The sequence below is a fragment of the Catharus ustulatus genome, chromosome Z, assembly GCF_009819885.2.
Source record: "Catharus ustulatus isolate bCatUst1 chromosome Z, bCatUst1.pri.v2, whole genome shotgun sequence".
NCBI lineage: Eukaryota > Metazoa > Chordata > Aves > Passeriformes > Turdidae > Catharus > Catharus ustulatus.
In genome coordinates, this window is record NC_046262.2 from 35,879,175 (window position 1) to 35,898,204 (window position 19,030).

Below are 19,030 nucleotides of genomic sequence, written 5' to 3' on the forward strand. Positions count from 1 at the left end.
GAGTTAAAGCCTTATCATTTAGGAAAGAATCATGCATTATGATCCAAAGTGTAATGATTATTTTAAAGTGGATTGCAGAAAACCAGCAAAATTGGCAACATGCTGTCATTCCCTGCTAATTTACTACATCAGAAGCATTACTAAGTAAATGGAAAGAATGGAAATGGAAAGAAAAAAAAGAAAAAAAACCCCAACCAAACCCATCCATAGATCAGTCTGAATCATGGTTTTGTTCGAGAAATGATGGTATGGATTCATTAATTGATCCAGGAATAAAGCTTGGTGTAATTTCCAGTATCATTCAGACATTTAATTCATAACACTATAATTACAAAGATTACTGGGAAGAGCAAGCAGGTCAAGACACTTAGTTACAGAGATACCATTAATTTAAGATAAAGAGGAAATACTCCTAGGTGATTTTTACGTCACAACATAGAATCAGAAAAATAATCTACCTTGCTTGTTGATGGGCTGCCTGAAGTCGAGAAAAAGATTACTGTGAAAGCAATAAACGTCACAATTTGCATTATGAGCTGTTCAGGAAAGTTCTCTGCTTCAAAAAAAAACTTCATCAGAGAATCACTTTTCCTCTCTCTGCGGAAGTGGATTCATTAACAAGGTAAGTTCAAAGGAAGAAGGTTTCTTTTTCACCTACAATCAATTTACAATTGCAAAACTGTAAATTTAATTTACAATTCATTTTGTAAATGTGTACATTTCATTACAATTAATTTGTACATTTCATTAAAATTTCATTTACAATACATTTCACAATGGCAAACCTGAGATGTTTCACGGTACCCTACACAACATGGAAGAGGGTTGGTTTGTTCAGTTTCCTGGGGTTTGTTTTTTCTAAGGATGTGTTCTTTTGTTCTTATTTTTGTTTTTGATGGTTCTTATTTTTAAACATACCTTATTCTGAGGGGGAGTAGGTAAGACCAAAGGACAAATCTTTGTAGGAGGCAAAGGTTTTTGTACACTTAAAGCAGGCTATTAAGAAAGCACAGGGAAAAAGATAATTCAGCATTCAAATGGCTTTTACCCTCCTACCATGTATTGGTCTTCACAAAGAAAGAAAATATAACAGTGTATCCCCAAACAGCTGACTCATTACTGGAATTATCTCTGGGGAGCTTAGAAAACGATTTGCCATCATTGGATTTTACAGGTTAAGACGTAAAGAAATCCTACAGGTTGAGAGCTCCAATGACAACCAAAATCCAACACCAAACAAATTCCCAACGCTACGCAGTGTTATGAGAAGAGAAAAATAAACCCAAGAGTCCATTTTTAAAAAATAACATTGAAAATAACATTTTCAGAAAGTAACAGCAAAGATCCAAGTCCAACTACATACTCATTTGCTAAGATCCAGACCTCCTCATCGATTTCAGCACCTAGTTTCCATACGAGCACTGAGCACCATTCTTTAAAACCGAGACCTGCGGGTGGGCCAAGGTTCCAACTCCAGTGCAGCCCGACAAATGTCCCATGTCTCCCTAACTGTACTGAAGGAGATGTTTTACCATAAGACCATGCCAACATCTCCATTTCTCCCTGAAGGACAGCCAAGGTAGACAGAGCTAATGTGTGCTTCACAGACTCCCTGATGCTTCACTGTTCCAGGTGTCACAGCCATCAGAGGACATCAAGACAGCAGACACTTTAAGGTACTGGAGATGGGACACTGGAGATGTGATGTACCACATCACTCAACTGTAGAGTACAGGTTCATCTTCAAACATTAGCTAGAAGAGGCTTTCTGAAAGAAAGCAATAAGAACTTCAGAATATGACTATTACTTTAGAAGCAGGTGCCTCTCTGCATAAAAGCCTCTACCCTGGCCTACGATTCCCAAAAATCCCCTGAGGGAAGCCACCAGGCCCTCTAACAGGCATCCACATACTTAAGAGTAAAGTCCTGTCAGCTTAGACAGTAAAGCTCTGCCAAGAGCCAAGGCAGGTGCTGGTTACTCTGCTATTCCAGTACCTGGTCTGAGCATGGCAGGGCTGTAGACTGGCAGTACACGCACTTCTTCCTTACTCCCAATCCTATCAACCTTGACTGCACTGGTTGTTTATTTTAAAAAGTTATTTTTGTATGTATTTTAGAATACACATATTTGGTGCATAGTACCTTTGTAGGAAATCACAAGTCTTATCCATTTCTTTCCCTTGTGAACACACCAAGAGTCAACATTCATCTTTGCAAATAATCTTCTGACTTCGCAGTACACTTCTACTAGTGATAAACATTTTGAGGGTAGGAGAAGACACTATTTTTCCTTCTGCAAAAGGAATTTGCTGACAGTAGACAGAGCATCTTTTTGAGTACCACCAAAAGAACTGAGTTTGTGATCACATCCAGGTGCCACTTATCAGTATGTTTTGGTACTGACCTGGGCTTACATGCACAGTTAGTATCATGCACCTAGTTTACACGTGGTCTCAGAACGTTGTCAAAGTGTGTGTTTCCAAGTTGGAGGGTTTAGATCCTGCTGTATCTACTTAGTTTATAGTAATGTGTCAAACCCCTAAAATCACAACTACCTTACATAATGATGCATAATGCTGTGACATTAGCAGGAGCACTGACACTGGATCAAGCCCAGATGCCACTCAGCCTACAATCAACTACTTGAAGCTACAGCCTGTGTCAGTCCTATAGCTACTCAGGGATCAGCTGAAAGACAGCCCTATATCAGCCTACAATTCAGGGTAAGGAGTTACCTTGCTGTCTTCATAGACAGACCAGCTGCACAGGTGGCTGCTCTGGGAAAAGCATGCTGGCATACTACCACTGCAAGACTTCTGAACTGCAAAACTAAAATTTTCACTGATTCCCCCTCAGGTAACTGCTCACCGTAGTCCAGGACTACTTACAAAATGATTAGGTATATGCTGCAACCTTCCTGGGCAACTGATGCCAATGCTCAGTCATCCTCACAGTGAAAAAGTGTTTCCTGATGCTCAGAATCTCCCGTGTTTCAGCCTCTACCCATTGCCTCTTGCCCTGTTGCCAGGCATCACTGAAAAGAGCCTGGCTCTGTACTCTTTGCAAGTTTCCTTTGGGTACTTATACATATAAACTAGTAAGATCCTTCCCTTAATCTTCTGTTCTCCTGGCTGAACAGTCCTAGTTGTCACAGCATTTCCTTACAGTAGAATATTCAAGTCCCCTCACTACCTTAGACACTCCTTTCTTGAATTCCTCCACAAGTTCCACACCTATCTCTCCTGTACTGGCGAGTTTAACCTCAGACTCACAGCCCACCAGGCAAAAGGAAAAGAGGACTAAGTGCTCTCTACTTGATAAGGAAACCTTTTCCCCAGAGTGTTCACGCTGCATCTCCACCAGTATAGTGTCAAGTCCTAAATGTGCTTCAGTTGTGTTAACACACATCTGAAAATTATGTAAGAACTTTCTGAGCTCTACAGGTACTCAAGAAAACACAATCCTACAGGTAAGCAGTGGACCTATGGACCTCAAATTCTTATTTTTGTAAGATTAAATCTATTCATGAAAGTCTGATATCTAAATGGAGGATAAGTAGAAGAAAGTACACTTTAAGCATCCCACACTATTCCAACTGCAGTTAAGTCCTGGAACATCCAGTTCTTCCTTGAGATCAAGAAGTACTCACTTTCTAAGGACAAATCTGACTCTTCTGCAGAAGATGCAGAACTCCTTACAGCAGACCTCCAGAGGCAGTGTTCCTCAAGGTGCAACCTAAAGCTGTTCTCGTATTTCACACAAGAGCTAAGCAGCTGCTACTGACATTCACCAAGCATTGATCCTTACACGAAAGCTCTGGTGTATAGTCTGTACAATCACACAGTGCTCCCAAGGTGGATGAGCCATGACAACTGTGCATGCAGTACACAAGAGAAGCCTGCAGGTACCGAGGCATAGGCACAGACAGTTGGGATTCTTATGTCATTACAGTGCACACTATTTGGATGCAAGTAAGACCCTGCAAGTAGCCTAAAGGGATTGCTCAACGCTATTTAATAGAAATAATGACAGCAATATGGTACATTCGCCTGAAGTACACCCCATCAGACAAGTTACTCTGAATCTTGTAAATTATAAATACCTAAACACCCAACATTTATCACCTTGACACGCAGCTTAAATGTGACTGTGCTATACCAGAAGGAAACAGAAAAAACTGGAGGCAAACTCCTGGACAGGAAAAGAATACACAACAGAGATCTGGGCTGGGGACTAGTCCCTGGATTTCTGTGGAAGACAGAAGCTGCAGAATTTGGGCAATTTCCATTGTCAGAAGAGAAAGAAAAGCATTCTGAAATGCATGTTGACCAGAGAGGTCAGACTATCCTTGCATTATTGAACGTGAAGGGGAGGATGGGCAGGGAAGTGCACTTATTTAAGAGAAAATTTGAAGAAGGATTAAAATTAAATGAATAGTCAAATAAAATTGAGAGGTTGAACTGTTTGTACAAATACTCTAGACAGGCAATAAATCCACAGAATTGGTGATATTTAGATGTCAATTTGAAGAAGGAGGTATAACTAAAGAAAAGATATACCCAAGTTGAAGTTCAATGGGTGGCTTTATTTTTTACTTCAGAATTGGCTGGTAGCCGGTGATCTTTGTATTTTTTATTTAAATTCTAATAGGGAAAAATTGAAACAAAAGCTGATGCCATAGTAGACGACAGTCACAGTTAATGTCACAGACAAGCAAGTGGGGCTCCTCTAGTGCTTTTATGAAAATGGAAATGTATGACCTCCTAAGGCCATGTAACTGATGCTAAAGGTCTCAAGCAAATTACCTTGGTATTTCTGCAAATTTGAAAACTGTGATTCCTAAACCAGAAAAGCACCATACAGAAATGCCTCCTAAGAAAAGGAGAATGTGTGAGAACCATAGTCAAAAGTAACTGCAAGAGCACATGATTATGACTATACACCATTTGCTATGTGTAAACGAAAGAAGTTCAGTAGTAAAATCACATTATAAGCACATTGTGTTCATGAGAGATACTTTAGCAAAAACCTGACATAATTACAAGTGTAAATAACTGGGTTTAGATTTAAAACAGGAACAACTGGGAGTCATTTCAGAACATTTTATGAAATAGTATAGACAGCCACAATTATACAAAGAAAAAAGAAAAATATAAAACAATAAAACCAGCCTGGATAAGAGAGGAAGTAAAAGAAGAAAATTGAAATAGGTAAGCCCAAAGCATAGGAAATAATTTTTTAACAGAAAAAGTAAAATTATGACCTCTGAGGCTTTGCATAAGACCTCACTTTTTTTTAATTACAAACTACACTGGTCCCTCACAAAACTGTTTCTGTAGAATACTTAACATTTATTAACACGTAACTTTCAATTTTTTTTTCTCTTAGGGAAGCACAGACCACATTTGCAATGACAGAGTGTCCAGTGAAGACCAACAACACAAAGGATTTATTCAAGTCAGAATGTCAGACAGAGGCTCCAAAGGTTTTAGAAGGACTGGTTAGGCAGGCATACTGACTTGACACTCTTGAACTCATCACCCAAAAATACCCAAAGAGTGAAAAACAGGTGAGGGAAAGAGATTGCATACAAAGACCGATGGAGTTACAGTATTCAGATGGTTTGCTGTACAAAGTCAGTGGTTTTGAAGAGCTAGGCATCTGCTAAGCAACTGATCAAACAACAAACCAACACAGCATGCATTCAGTAAGTTGTTTAAACAGTTAAGTAGTAAACTGCACAGGCAAAAGTCCTCAACAGACAACTGTCTTCCAAACAAGAGTCCAACAATATTAAGACTTAAAAACACCTTAAAAATCTTCACCCATGAGATAAAATAAAAACATGAAATTATTACTGACAGTACTTGCAGTACTGTCACAGTACTACAATGCAAAAGCTGTGAACTGGTAAATGATTGTGATATGATGCTGAAAACTTTATTAGAATAACCTGTAAAATAGAAAGAGTCCAATACTGTGTATCCAAATATAAATATAAACTTGTCAAACACTGACTAAACCCACCCTAAAAAGCAATAATTTAGAAAAGCATTTAGGTTATAGCAGTCACCTAGACATGAATAATTTAATGTCACGGCTCAGTACACTGTTACACTCCTTGAACACACCTCAACAGTGGTATTCCACCTTGCAATACTTAGAAACTTGTAATAAAAAGTATGTACACATGTCTGTTCAATTCTCATGATCTGTACTTCAGTACTGACCTTGAATTGGAAAAAAGTAAAAAACCAGCTACAAAAACAATTAAAGGATCATAAAATCCATTCTACTGTTACAAAGTTAGAACTGAACTATGGAACTATCCAGACTGAGCCCCAAGATACTGGAGCATTTTCTTTCTGTACTCAAAGTTGATAATAAATGTAATGTTCATGATTATGATGAACTTAAAGAAATAAATAGTGCAGTTATTTTACTTCTTATGTTTTATCTAATGTCAGATAACAAATTCCACAATACATGAAGACCTTATCAGACCTTTGTGCAACCATGTATTTTCATTCAAGAAACTACATATCATGCTCTCAAAAGACACACAAGCACACACAAAGAAGAAAACCTCATCATAAATACCTACAAAAAGAAACCTTTCCAAACCCACAAAACAGGCTTGAGTTATTGAGCACAGTGACATATATAATTAATGCCACTATACCTAAACTGCAGTCTACATTGGTAGGCTGAAATACTGTTTTAAATAAGATAGTTATGTTCAGGCAACAAATTAACATTTGTCTCGGTTATGGCTCTGTTTTGACTACTTCTGCAGAGTTTTGATCCACTGTGCACATAAAAAAAAGCCTGCAAAGAAATGGGAAGGTATTAGAACATTCCATGCCACTAAGCAGAAGTAGCTTGTTATCACGTAAACAAGACAAAACAGACACAAAAGGTTTCTGCAGTATACATTATTCCAGAAAATACTGTCACTCCTTGAAAGTAACTACAATATAAAGCAAAAGCATTACAAAGTATTTTCATGATAGTTTTTGCCCCCCTTTTTAAGCTACTCTAACAAAAGACTATGTCCTAGAAGCCTGACAAGTCGTACAGTCACATGTAGTATTTTGTGTAATGACCAGTTTTAAAATCCCATCATATTTTGTCATTTTAAACAACAAAAAGACAATCTGCTCCTGCTTTACTGCTTTTATATTATTTAATGGGAAAACTCATAGACAAAAAATGCAATGCAAATACTTAAATCTACCATTCTCACTTTACCAGAAACTGTAGACCAAAAAAATCTGTGAATCAAAACATTCAAAGCATTGTCTGAGAACAACCAAATGAAAACTGCACTAATAAAACTAACATGGTTGTAAATTTACAAAACAAAACAAACCAACAAAAGCACAAGAATGTCATTACCCAGAGAACATTTGTGTCATAAATTTCTCCAAGAAAACAATTTAAACGCATACATACTAACTTCGCTATTCAGCATCAGAGGTTTGTATTTGGTGTAGGAAATACAGCCACTATTAAGCTCTTTGCAAATTCTGCTCATGATGTTTATGTAGTTTTGATTCAAAGGCCAAAATTCAGAGATTACCATGAGACTAGCTCTTAACCCTAATTAAATCTAATAATTAATAGAAGTGTATTATTATGTTGTGGAAAACACAAAACAAAATCAAAGTGAATCTGGATTCACTATTATCTTGCCTTGCAGGTAAGAGGAAAAGATTATTACAACTAAGTAAATAAAACCCAAGAGAACAAAAATTGGCCTGGGCAGAGAATATTTCTGGATTGCTATGAACACCAGTGGCGCTAAAATCCAAGCTTAAGGGATTTTAAGACAAGCCATTTCACTGATGCTAACAGTGGAGGTAGTGGGGCACTGGTACAAGTAGCCCAGAAAAGCTGTAAATGCTCCATCCCTGGCAGTGTTCAAGGCCAGGCTGTATGGGGCACTGAGCAACCTGGTCTAGTGCAAGGTCCCTGCCCATGGTAGGGTGTTGGAACTAAGTTCCTTTCCTACTCAAACCGTTCTGTGATTCTATGAAATATGCTGTTAGTCAATTTAATGAAATACAGTAATTCCAGCAAATCTTTGCTCTGTCTGTAGAAAACTCAGTTTTAGATTAAAGCAAATTTACTCCCAAATTGTTTGTTCTGCTTTTCTACGAATTAAGCTGCTAAACCAGGAGACAGTCACCTAAATGAAGTCCATCTTTGCATCACTCAGAGTAAATGTTTATTATCTCCTTTAATTTATTTACTAATTCAATGCTGAGATAAACAGAGACCAAGAGGAAAATGAGCACATTACAAAAAAAATTAAATCTCATGTTATTTCTTCTTAATATTCTCTTCTTACCAAAAAAAAACCAGAAATATGTTTAGGTGCATTTTGTGCTTCCAGAGGGGGAAAAAATGTATGTATAAAGCATTGTTTCTTACAGCTATCAAGTTAGGAAGGTGTACCAAAAACTTTAACTTCAGGAAATCACTTATCACAGCAGTCCAATCACAGCATCACAGAGCAGTTTAGGTTGGAAGGTACTTTCAAACATCATCTATGCCACCCACTACCCCAGGCTGCTCAAAGACCCCTCCAGCCTGGCCTTGTACACTTCCAAGGATAGAGGACCCACAGTTTCTCTGAGCAGTATGTTCCAACATCTCACCTGCCTCCCTGTAAAAGATTTCCTCTGTGTGTCCAATCTCAATCTATTCATTTCCAGTTAAAAACCATTGCTCCTTGTCCTCTTACCAACAGATACATGAAAAGTCTTTCTACAGCTTTCTTATTCACACTCCTGGTATATTGAAAGGCTGCTCCAAGGTCTCTCTGGCATTTTCTTTTCTCCTGGCTAAAAAACCTACACTACCTCAGACTCTATTCATTCCTCTGATCACTTTTGTAGCTCTTTTCACTCTAAAAGGTCTGTGTCCCATTTGTTCTAGGACCAGAGAAATGGATGCAGTATTCCAGGTCCTACCAGACAAGAATCACCTCTCTTGACCACCCAGTCAGGTTTCTGATGCAGGCCTGGTTTTCTAGATTCCAAGTGCACACTGCTGTCTCAAGTCCAATTTTTCATTCACCAGTAACCATAAGTCTTCCTGCCCAGGGCAATTCTCAATCCATTCATCCCCTGCGTTGTATTGATATCATGGGTTGTCCCAACCCACAGGCAACATACCCAGGACATTGGACTTGGCCCTGCTGTACCTTGTTGAGGTTCCAATAGGCCTACTTAGCTCCCATCAAAGGTACCAACTGTACCTCTCAGATTGGTGTCACCTGGGAATCTGCTGAGGGTGCAACTTCCCACTGCTTATGTCATAATGAAGGAATTAAACAGTACGATTCCTTGAGGGATGCCACTCATTACTATTTCCACTTGAACATTAAACCATTGACCATAACTCCTTGGATGTAGCCATTAAACAATTCTTTATTTATCAAAGAGTCTATCCATCCAACTTTCTCTACTCCAATTTGACAGTAAGAATGTTGGGAAGGGACACAGTATAAAAGGCGTTACAGAAGCCTAGATAGATGACATCTCTACCTCTTCCTTTGTCCACCAATACAGGCCACAAGATTAGTCAGGCAGTTAGTTGCTCTTGAAGCATTGTTGGTTGACTCTATAAAGAACACCTCCACATCTTCCAAGTGTTTCAACAGATGTTTAAAGAGTATGTGTTCCATGACCTAAAGGCTAAATTATAGCCTGAGTTTTGTCTTGAGTTTTAATGTTGCCAAAGAGGTTTCCCCTAACAGGGGAGCTTAAAAAAAAGGTTTCTCAAGTGTTTGTCACAAAGGTTTTATACTAAATCCTTTTGCCATGGCATGCAACACCTGTAACTTCCCAGATCAAACCTCCCACAAAAAAATCACTTAGAAGAGGACTTAATAGATTGGGGCAATGGTAATGAGATAAACGGATTTTGGTCTCTAAATCTCTCCTTTAATAACAGGTCAAGTCAGTCAGAGAGCTATTTGGTGGCCTACACTCTGGGATTAACTACTAATCCCATCACTGCTGAAGATGACCAGGGGAAAACATCATAACCACCTCTCAAAAAAATGGGCAGTGGCAGGACAGGACAGATTCAAGTGGCCTGAAGATTGCTGCTGTGTATGAAAACACTTCCAAGCATCAGGTTCTATTAACACATAAACAAGAAATTAAAAGACAGAAAAGAGAATTTAACAGTTATTCAAATATAAGTGTAAGAATATGTCCTTTATTTTTTGGGCTTTTCTCCCCAGCACAACTACACAGCTTCTCTCTTACCAGGCTATTATTCTTTTCTTTTCAAAAACAAACAAACAGAAATACAAGTGAGAATACTGTAAGAATCATTATTTTTCCTCTAAAAAGATTAACTGAGTTAAAACAAATTTTACAAAGGAGAACTTTGGATTCGTTTTTTTTGTTTGTTTTTATTGTTCCTTTTTGCAAATAATCTTTGAAAGGTTTTAACTATCAATATAAGTACTTCATTTCAACACCATCTAGACAGTACACTCCAAAAACAGAAGCCTCAGATCCTCCAGGTACCTGGACAGCTGTGTAAGAATCTATTCAAGCTATTGATTGATGCCTTTAATTTTCAGCATTTAATTTCAATAGCTTTTGGTGCTCTGGTCTATGAGACTAAGAAGCACTTACAGTGCTTTGCAAATCCATTATCAGAGCAAAAGATAAGTTTCATACTTGATCATCAGTTTCCCAAGCTTGATGAGTTCCCAAAAGCAAAAAGAATTATGGCATCTTTTTCAACTTCTATGTATTTTGCATTTTTCTGGCCTCCTGAGTTAGTAGCTGCTTTAGAAGCCTTCTGTTTGACTTTCTCGATGACACTGTTCACCCAGAAATGTGGGCTGGAGTACCTTTCAGAATCATTTTTTAGCATTCACTAATGTAAGCAGGATAATGAATATTAATATTGAAGACTTAAAAACTCTCCCGTGATGGGTTTACAGAACAAGGAAATAAAAGCAAGTTTCCTTAACTCACAGAAATACTCTCATACAGTATAAGGATTCTTGACAAAGACTATAATTAGATCAATTAATTAGCCAAGGACTAAGAAGCTTATGCAAGTGTCTAGTGAGTTCAGGTACAGTGACAGACACACTAACAAAACTGTTCTTCTGTGCCATAAGAATAAGTACTATTATAATTAAAATATCTTTTCCTAATGGAAAATTTCAAAGTGTACCTAAAACATGTTCACTACATCATACCTTAGCTTAAGAAAGTATGATCAAGAATGGGATATCTCTAGGTTGATTTCATGGCCATGCAGTAACTAAATCACTACTTTCTCCCTTGATTCCTTTTACTAGAAGAATCTCTAACAGGTGGATTTTATTTGACATCCAAATGCACCAAGTTCCTACAGAAGAACAGAAACCTGTGCACTTACCTTGGATTTAACTTAAAGATGGCTAACCCTATCTGAGCAAACACTACTCTGATCCACATTTGGTGACACTTACCAAGACCTGAGCTGTATTTTTCATTTAACTTTGAAAGACTTAAGGATCTAACTGCACTTAGCTCTTTAGAGAAGACTGGGGTAGAGGGAAGAAATATAACATATTTCAAATTTTAACTGCACTTTCCATAATTTCCTTTGGGAAAAACAAATCCTCTTTCAATAGACTTTTGGCAGCTGGGACCGAGAACCAAAGTGCTTCAACACGGATCACAATGGCATTCTCCAGAATGGCATTTGACAAAACAAGAGACACAGATAATCAGCGAGAATAAGGCCTTGGGTAGAAATCTCATCCATGCACTCTGAGGCAAACAGACTCAGATTCTGGCAGTAGTCTGAGCCTCATTCATTCCTAACAGATGCTTCTTCCACACACAGGTCAACCTAAATTACAAATAGCAAAGGTCCTTTATGAAGCTGTCAATACACAGCTCAGTTGTGCTGAGGCAATATTGTTATTGCCTTTACCTTTTCAATTTACTGAATCACTAGTTGCTTCCACTTTTATAAATTTTCTACTGTTCTGTTGCTTATTTAAGCAATACATGTATTGCACGCCCTGATTTCCACAGAAAGATGAGTTGAACCAAGATAGTGGGGCTCACCTAAATAATACAGTTCATTACAGTAGTTTCTGAGATTATTCTGCCTTAATGGATTGACAGAGGAATCTTGTTCGGTGGGGCTTATTTTGCTTTCTGGAACAGCCACACCATCTTCTCAAATACAGAATGAAACAAACAATAGCACTTTTCTGTTGGCAACTGCATCTGCATCAGGGTTCTAGGATAAAACTCTGCACTACTGATAAACAGTAAGTAGAGTGTACAAATTAGGTAGTTTAATTATTCCATGCCATTTGCCCTTTTGAAAACTTACAAAGGACAAAATCTGCAGACAATCATGCTTCAGTTTAGTCTCAGTATCAGCACTACTTATTGAGGAAACAATGTGCCTTCAGAACATTTCAGATTTAAATTTTAGTTTAGCCTGAAAAAACATTTGTGCTATTCCTGGAACTCTCCCAGTAACTTTCAAAACTTTTAACCTCTAAAACTTTGGTATCTCTTGGACTTCTCTCATCCAGTTTTAACACATCTAACTTCTTTGCACAGAGTTAATAGTATTTAAAACCTGTGGCGTGCTTCCTTCTTTTTGGCCAACACCTATGTATGGCTTCCTAGTGCTACCTAATGCTAATTCTTTGTTTTCTCCTGCTTTCCTGCTCTTTGTTCTTGCCAAGTTTGATAATTATGGTAAATAAAAGGTGAATTTCATCAGTAACAGCTGTTCATACACAGTTGCATTTGTGTACAGGAACAGATTTTCTTTAGTCTTCTACCATTCAACTTAAGGAAGGTGATAGAAAAAAATATTGCGCTTATAGCATTCTATTGCTGCAGCAAAGCTAACCACCACTAATTGGACATCTACCTTACTTTATCTCACACCTCTCTGTGATTAGTTTTGCAGAGATTGCAAGGTAGTGTTTTCCCCTATGAAATTGCTGTTACCACCATATGCAATAAAATTAATTTGAAGCAACTAAAGGAGCAGAATTATTATTCCTTCATTTTGCAGCACACACTCAAATGCCCATTCTCCCAAGATTTCTCTGCTCAGAATGTATTTGTTCATCCTACATATATATTCAACACTGTCAGTGTAGCATACAAATTGGGGGTCACTTGGTTTTTTGAGATGTAAATAAAGCTAAATTAGTCTGAATTCTTTAACTGTTCAGACCTTCCCCTAGTTCATATTAACTTTGGTGGGTGTAGATCACTTATCACTTGTTAGTAAAAACAAAAGAGCAACAAACCCTTTTGAAGTGTTGCACACAAGGTATCCTTTTGTGGCGCACTCAAAATAAATGTTCCCAAATATTTTCTGAATATGTTATTCACATTATCACACTGATATCCAAATGATAATTTGTGTTTTCCTACTGCACAAAAAAAGATGATCTTACACACGGACATACCTGTGTATGCGAGAATACATCAAGGTGTTGTACATCCAGAATGAAATTATATTTCCTTAGAAACAGCTTCTGCTAAATAAGAGATATCTATCTAGCTAGCTACAATATGTATGAAGAGGTAAGTTAATTATTTGTTCATTTTACAGTAATAAATATGTACTGTGTCAATTACCTAAAATTATTTGAAAGAGTTCAGTGTGAGTAGGGCAGACCAATAAATATACAAGTTACAAGAAAAATAAAGAAGCTTGTTTCTCCATGTGAAGAAGTTACATGAAACAAGAGTCTGCCATTGTTGGCTTAACGGATCCATTTCCTCTTCAATGTATCTAACACAAAGTCTGCCTCTTTGTAAATACAGCAAGTTCTGCATGTTCAACATCTAACTCTGCTGACACAGGTTTAAGAAATAATACATATATTCACCTTATGCTCAAAAGCATCTTTTGGCCTAAGATTGACTGCTGTTCACGCCACTTCAAATGGCTTATCATCCATCTACCTTCTGTGCTACAGCCCACAGAAGAGGACACTTGAATCAAGGCACACGTCTCTTCATTGACATTCCCTGTCTTCAACATAAGAAGCACCTAGCTCTTGAAAAAGCATGCTTTGCTAGTGATACGATACCAACCAATATGCTGCAAAAAAATAGCACTGTCGCACACGTCCCCAGCACCTAATATGGCCAGGGTTTACAGGCACATAGGCATAGCTAGCACAGCACTTGCAGATTATTTTCTTAGGTACTCAAGGCATTGCACAGGGAGAAAACAGAGTACAACATTAATGTATAGAGTCTACAGACAGACTACATCCAGGACTGATGGTTTATGGCAACAACCTGTCTATACAGGCTCAAATGCTGCTTTCCGAGTCCCTGGAAAATTTACAAGGATGGTAAGAAAAAATTATATATGGAAGTATGACCAAAACATTATATACGTAATATATAGCTCTTACTACATAAAAATAAATACGCACATACATGCTTAAAATACATGCTTGCAGAACACATTGGTATAGGTAAATACAAAACATTAGAACACCTCTTATGTTTTCTCCTCTAATTATAAAAACAATGTGTTTTTACAGCTTACAGCAAACAATGGATGGATATCAACAACTGTAAGCTCTGCAGAACAATCACAGGGTTTTACAAAGTGTTCAGCAGTAATGGTATCCAGAAGAGTTTGAAAAATACAGATTAAAATCAAATTCGGTGGAAGACTGAATTTGTTCCAAAGTGTCTCGAAACACTTCAGCCAAATTCTGCTAGCTGAAACTACTACTATGCAATACACTTCAGTGCATATTTATAGATTCTGGTTTTCCACAATTACAACTGTAGAAAAATACTCCTCCTGTTCTAGTATGTTAAAAAAAAAATTGAGTAATTATGCACAAAAATTACCTAAAAGCAGTATTTTAACATTTAATCAAGGAATGTTTATTTTTAAACTAATGCCTAAAAATAATTTTAGCACACAGTAAAAGTTTTACACTAATTACTTCAGATTTTAAACTCTGTGACTTCACGAAAAGTAAAAATATATGAAGATCACATTAAAAGAGTGTACCAAGCAGCGCGCGTGTGTGTGTATGTGTGTGACACAGTAACAATGAGGAGGAACCTAAGTTTCCAAGAAGGCACTCTGCCTTTCAGAAGCTATGGAGGAACAAAACCTTTTCCTCTGACCCCAGAAGTTTAATATTTTTCTTTATGTTTGCTACATACGTGCATTTTTATGTGCGTACACCTAATTTGTAAGCAAGTGTAATAATAAAACAACCTAGCACAGATGCCTTGAAAGGCTGATTTAGGCTGATTTAATTGAAACACACAGCCACTTAGGTTCAGCTTAAACTGCACTAGTTAGTACTCTCTTTACAAGTCAAAGCATATTCCTTAGTCCCATACTTAAAGAATGGGCTTAATGCACTTAGATTTTTCAGACTCATAATACTTGAAAGAGTAGGACTGAGAAAAAAAGAAAATCCAAACATGTTTGCTTATGTTTACATAAAATTAAGCAGCACTAGTGATTTTCCCCCTAAAAATGAGGGAGAAAGAGATTATACTGGACAGTAAATGTCTACTCAGTATTTTAAAAAAATCAGATGACTTTTAAGCATGTTCAGTTGGCTTTCATGCTACCAGCCTCACCATTTTTAATGAATATATTTCCATTGGAAAATGGTTTTGTCTGTCTCATAACCATGTGAATGGCCCATAAAAATAACAAACTTACTAACTGAGCAATTGCTTATGCTGGGGAAGCAATTAAAGTGACTAAAAAAATACGGCTCTAAGGTACTTAAATATACCCACTTAAGAAAAAAATTTCCCTAAAATTCCTGTAGAAATTGACACTTGAGTCTACACAACACCAAGACACCAAGAATCACTCACCACACACTGTACTGTACAAGATCATTAAGTGTTAATCCATATGTGCATACATAATACATACTTTCAGTCAAACATATGACAGAGGTTGACAAAACAAAAAAATGCATGCACAATAACGATTTCTGTACTGGTTTTATTACCCAGGTATATGGAGGTGCTGTTAAGTACATGCAGTCAAAAGTTCACTCCTCTAGATCTCTAATACATCATGCCTCCACTTTCACAAGCCTGTTAGAACTCTTAGCTGGCATTGATGACGAATGCAGAAATCTTTCACAAAGAAACTCAATAGAGTTCTCTAATTCTTTCTATGGGTTGGCTTCTCCCCTGTTCTTCTGCAAATCACCACACATTATCTGGTCCAAAGCGATGCCATAACTAGAGTCCAGTCTGCCACACCAACCCAACAGTAATAGGGAGGACCTTGCAAAGCAGCTCAAGTTCTGCATTCCTAAATGCAGAAATGAATCTCTGAATTTCTTCTCTAGGTAATACCTATCAGTCTCACTCAGTGAATTTCATACATTTCTGAAAATGTAGGAGAAGCCTCTAGCACTGCTGTAAGAAGAATCAAGAATATACAGAAAAAAAACCTGCATCTGAGTAACAGATGTATGAACCTCCTGTACTGAAGCAAGTGTCTATCATTAATCATACTTAGGCATCCACATTATTAAGCAAGGGCAATCTATTTTATCTTCTTTGTGAATCTTGTAAAATTCACACCATGCACTGCCATAAACCAGAATCAGGCCAAAATCTGACAGAAAGTTATTACTGTGAGTGTTGCATCCATGTCCAGTACTTCTCTCCCACACCAGTCAGAGTTCCCAACCTTCTCCATATCCAAAGATAACCTTCAGGAAATAGCATAATCACATGGAAGCACTAAAACGTATTCAAACTTTTCCTTTCAACTTGCCTTATCTCAATGAAGAGGCAGTTTCCTTCCGTATAAATCACTACTTCCATATACATGGCCTAAGAAAAAATCTTTCCCGTAAACATCCCACGTCCAGTTGGAACATACTCATCCACACACCAGACACTAGTGCAAAAATACTTGAGGCCTGTCAGTCCAAGGCAGGAAGTATTAGCAGGGAGCTACGCAACACAGAGCATCACACTGGACACGGGCAGGTATATTTTAATTTGAAAGGCTTATTTTAACCAAAGCCAAATTTCTTTTAGATAAATGCAGCCTCTGCATGCTTGCAACTCTAAAATAGCAACCTCGGTTTTAATTAAGGAGAAATGATACGGTTAATTTTATTTCCTGACCAGTGGGTGGATTCCAACGGTATTAAAGATCCTGTAATCATCCTGCACACCAGGTTATCCCTCAGTTTGGCATGTGCATCTGGGCCTTTGCGGCTCCCCTTCCTTCACAGAAACCGATGCACAAGCCCCTTATCCCACTTCACCTCAATAAATAAAAATCACAATAAAAAATGCAACCGGTGAGCTAACAACCTTCCCGAAGCTCAGGGAACAATGCAGATATCACACCCGCCACCATCGACCTGCACAGCGACTCCCCCTGAGAATCCCTTCCTGAATCCGCTTCGCTACCACCGCTCTCCCACACACATCGACATTTGCTCCTCGTCCCGCAGCCCCCTCATTCACCCGCCACCCGTTCCCTCTCCATTTTGGAAGGCCGCTTCCCGTTCCACACCGAACCCACCCGCCGACGATGCCCGCAGGCAGGCACACACGCCCCGTTCCCCGCGGCGGGGGCTCGGCCTGCGGCTCCCCGCGGCGGGGGCGGCGAGCGCCCAGAGGCACCGCAGTCATTGTCGCTGCCACGCCGTCCCCGCCGCCGGGTGCCCGCGCCCAGGCACGGACCGCGCAGGCGGCGATGCCCGGGCGGCAGCCGGCGGCACCTGGGGCGTGCGCGGCGGCGGCGGCCGGAGGCGACCGGCCGAGGCGAGCGGCCCGACGCGGGCAGAGGGAGCCCCGCACTCACCCAGCAGCAGCAGCTTCAGCTCGCGGCGGGCGTCCCGCTTGTCCCGACGCAGCTGCCGCTCGATCTCGTCGTTGATCCGTCGGGCTTCCTTGGCTTCCTCGCTCAGGCAGCACGCCATGATGGACTCCAGAGTCATTCTTCCTAACTGGTTGAGACACAGCCCCCACCCCCCCTAAACCCGCACGCACACTCGCACACACGCACCCCGCCGCCGCTCCGGCCCCGGGGGGCACAGGCGCTCTCCGAGAGCCCGGGGGCCGCCGCAGGGCAGGCGCGCAGGCAGAGCAGCCTCGATGCCACAGAGGGGCAAGAAGAAAGGCAGGGCCGCTGGCGGCGCGGATCCCCGCTCCCTGCCGCTGACACCCGCCGCTGCCAACTCCTCCTCTCCTCTAAATCATGCACCGAACAACATGGAAACATCCACCGCGGCAGCGCTACTCAGCCAAGCCGCCCCTCGCCCCGCTGCTCCCTTTCCCTCGCCGCTGCCCGCACCCTGCGCGGTCCCCGAATGTCCCTGGCGGCCGCCGACTCCCCCGCCGCCCTCCGACGCGACCACCCCACCCCCCGTGGAAGCGGTAATGCCCACTAATCCCTCCCCCGCCCCGCACACATCTCCCCGCCGCTCCCCGCCCCCGGAGCGGGAGCCCGGCTCCTGCGGGGTGGGTGAGACCGCCGCTGCCCGGCAGGAAGAGCTTCCCCGCGGCCGCTCCTCCTTCCCGCCGGCTCGGCCGCTCGCCCTTCCAAGCAGGAGGCGGGGGTGGCGGTGAGGGAAAGCGGAGCTCGCTGTCAGGGAGCTGCCGCTGTTCGTTCGGCTCCGCTCTGTTCGGCCCTGCCCGCGTTGCCTACTGAGCAGCGGAAAGGGAAACGAATACACTAGCAGGGGTCGAGCTCGACCGGCTTTTAAATGGTTGGGCTCCGCGGGCGTGGTGCGGCAGGAATATGGCGGCCCGTCTCCCGCCGCCGCTCCTGCTGTCTCTCCGCCCCGCGGCGCGGTGGGGGCGAGCGGCCGGGCAGCCGAGCCCCCGCCCGCGCTGGGCCGCCCCCAGGGCCGCCCCGCCCGCCCTGCCGCGGCGGACGAGCGGGCACGGGAGGAGGTGCGGGGAGAGACTGAACGGATTCTCACGCCAAATGGCTGCGAGGAGCTCTGCGTGCTCCGGTTTGTCCTGCC

At 40.7% G+C, this 19,030-nt stretch overlaps 1 protein-coding gene across 1 annotated transcript in view; it reads right to left on the minus strand.

The window, feature by feature from the left end:
* Window positions 1-18,420, minus strand: part of LOC117010639 (guanine nucleotide-binding protein G(q) subunit alpha-like) — a 118,410-nt gene extending 99,990 nt beyond the window's left edge. The window contains exon 1 of the mRNA XM_033085385.2: window positions 17,863-18,420. Within this exon, the coding sequence (XP_032941276.1) occupies window positions 17,863-17,998 (136 nt within the window). The 5' untranslated portion in view covers window positions 17,999-18,420. The remainder of the gene's footprint in view (window positions 1-17,862) is intronic.
* Between the last annotated feature and the right edge of the window lie 610 nt (window positions 18,421-19,030).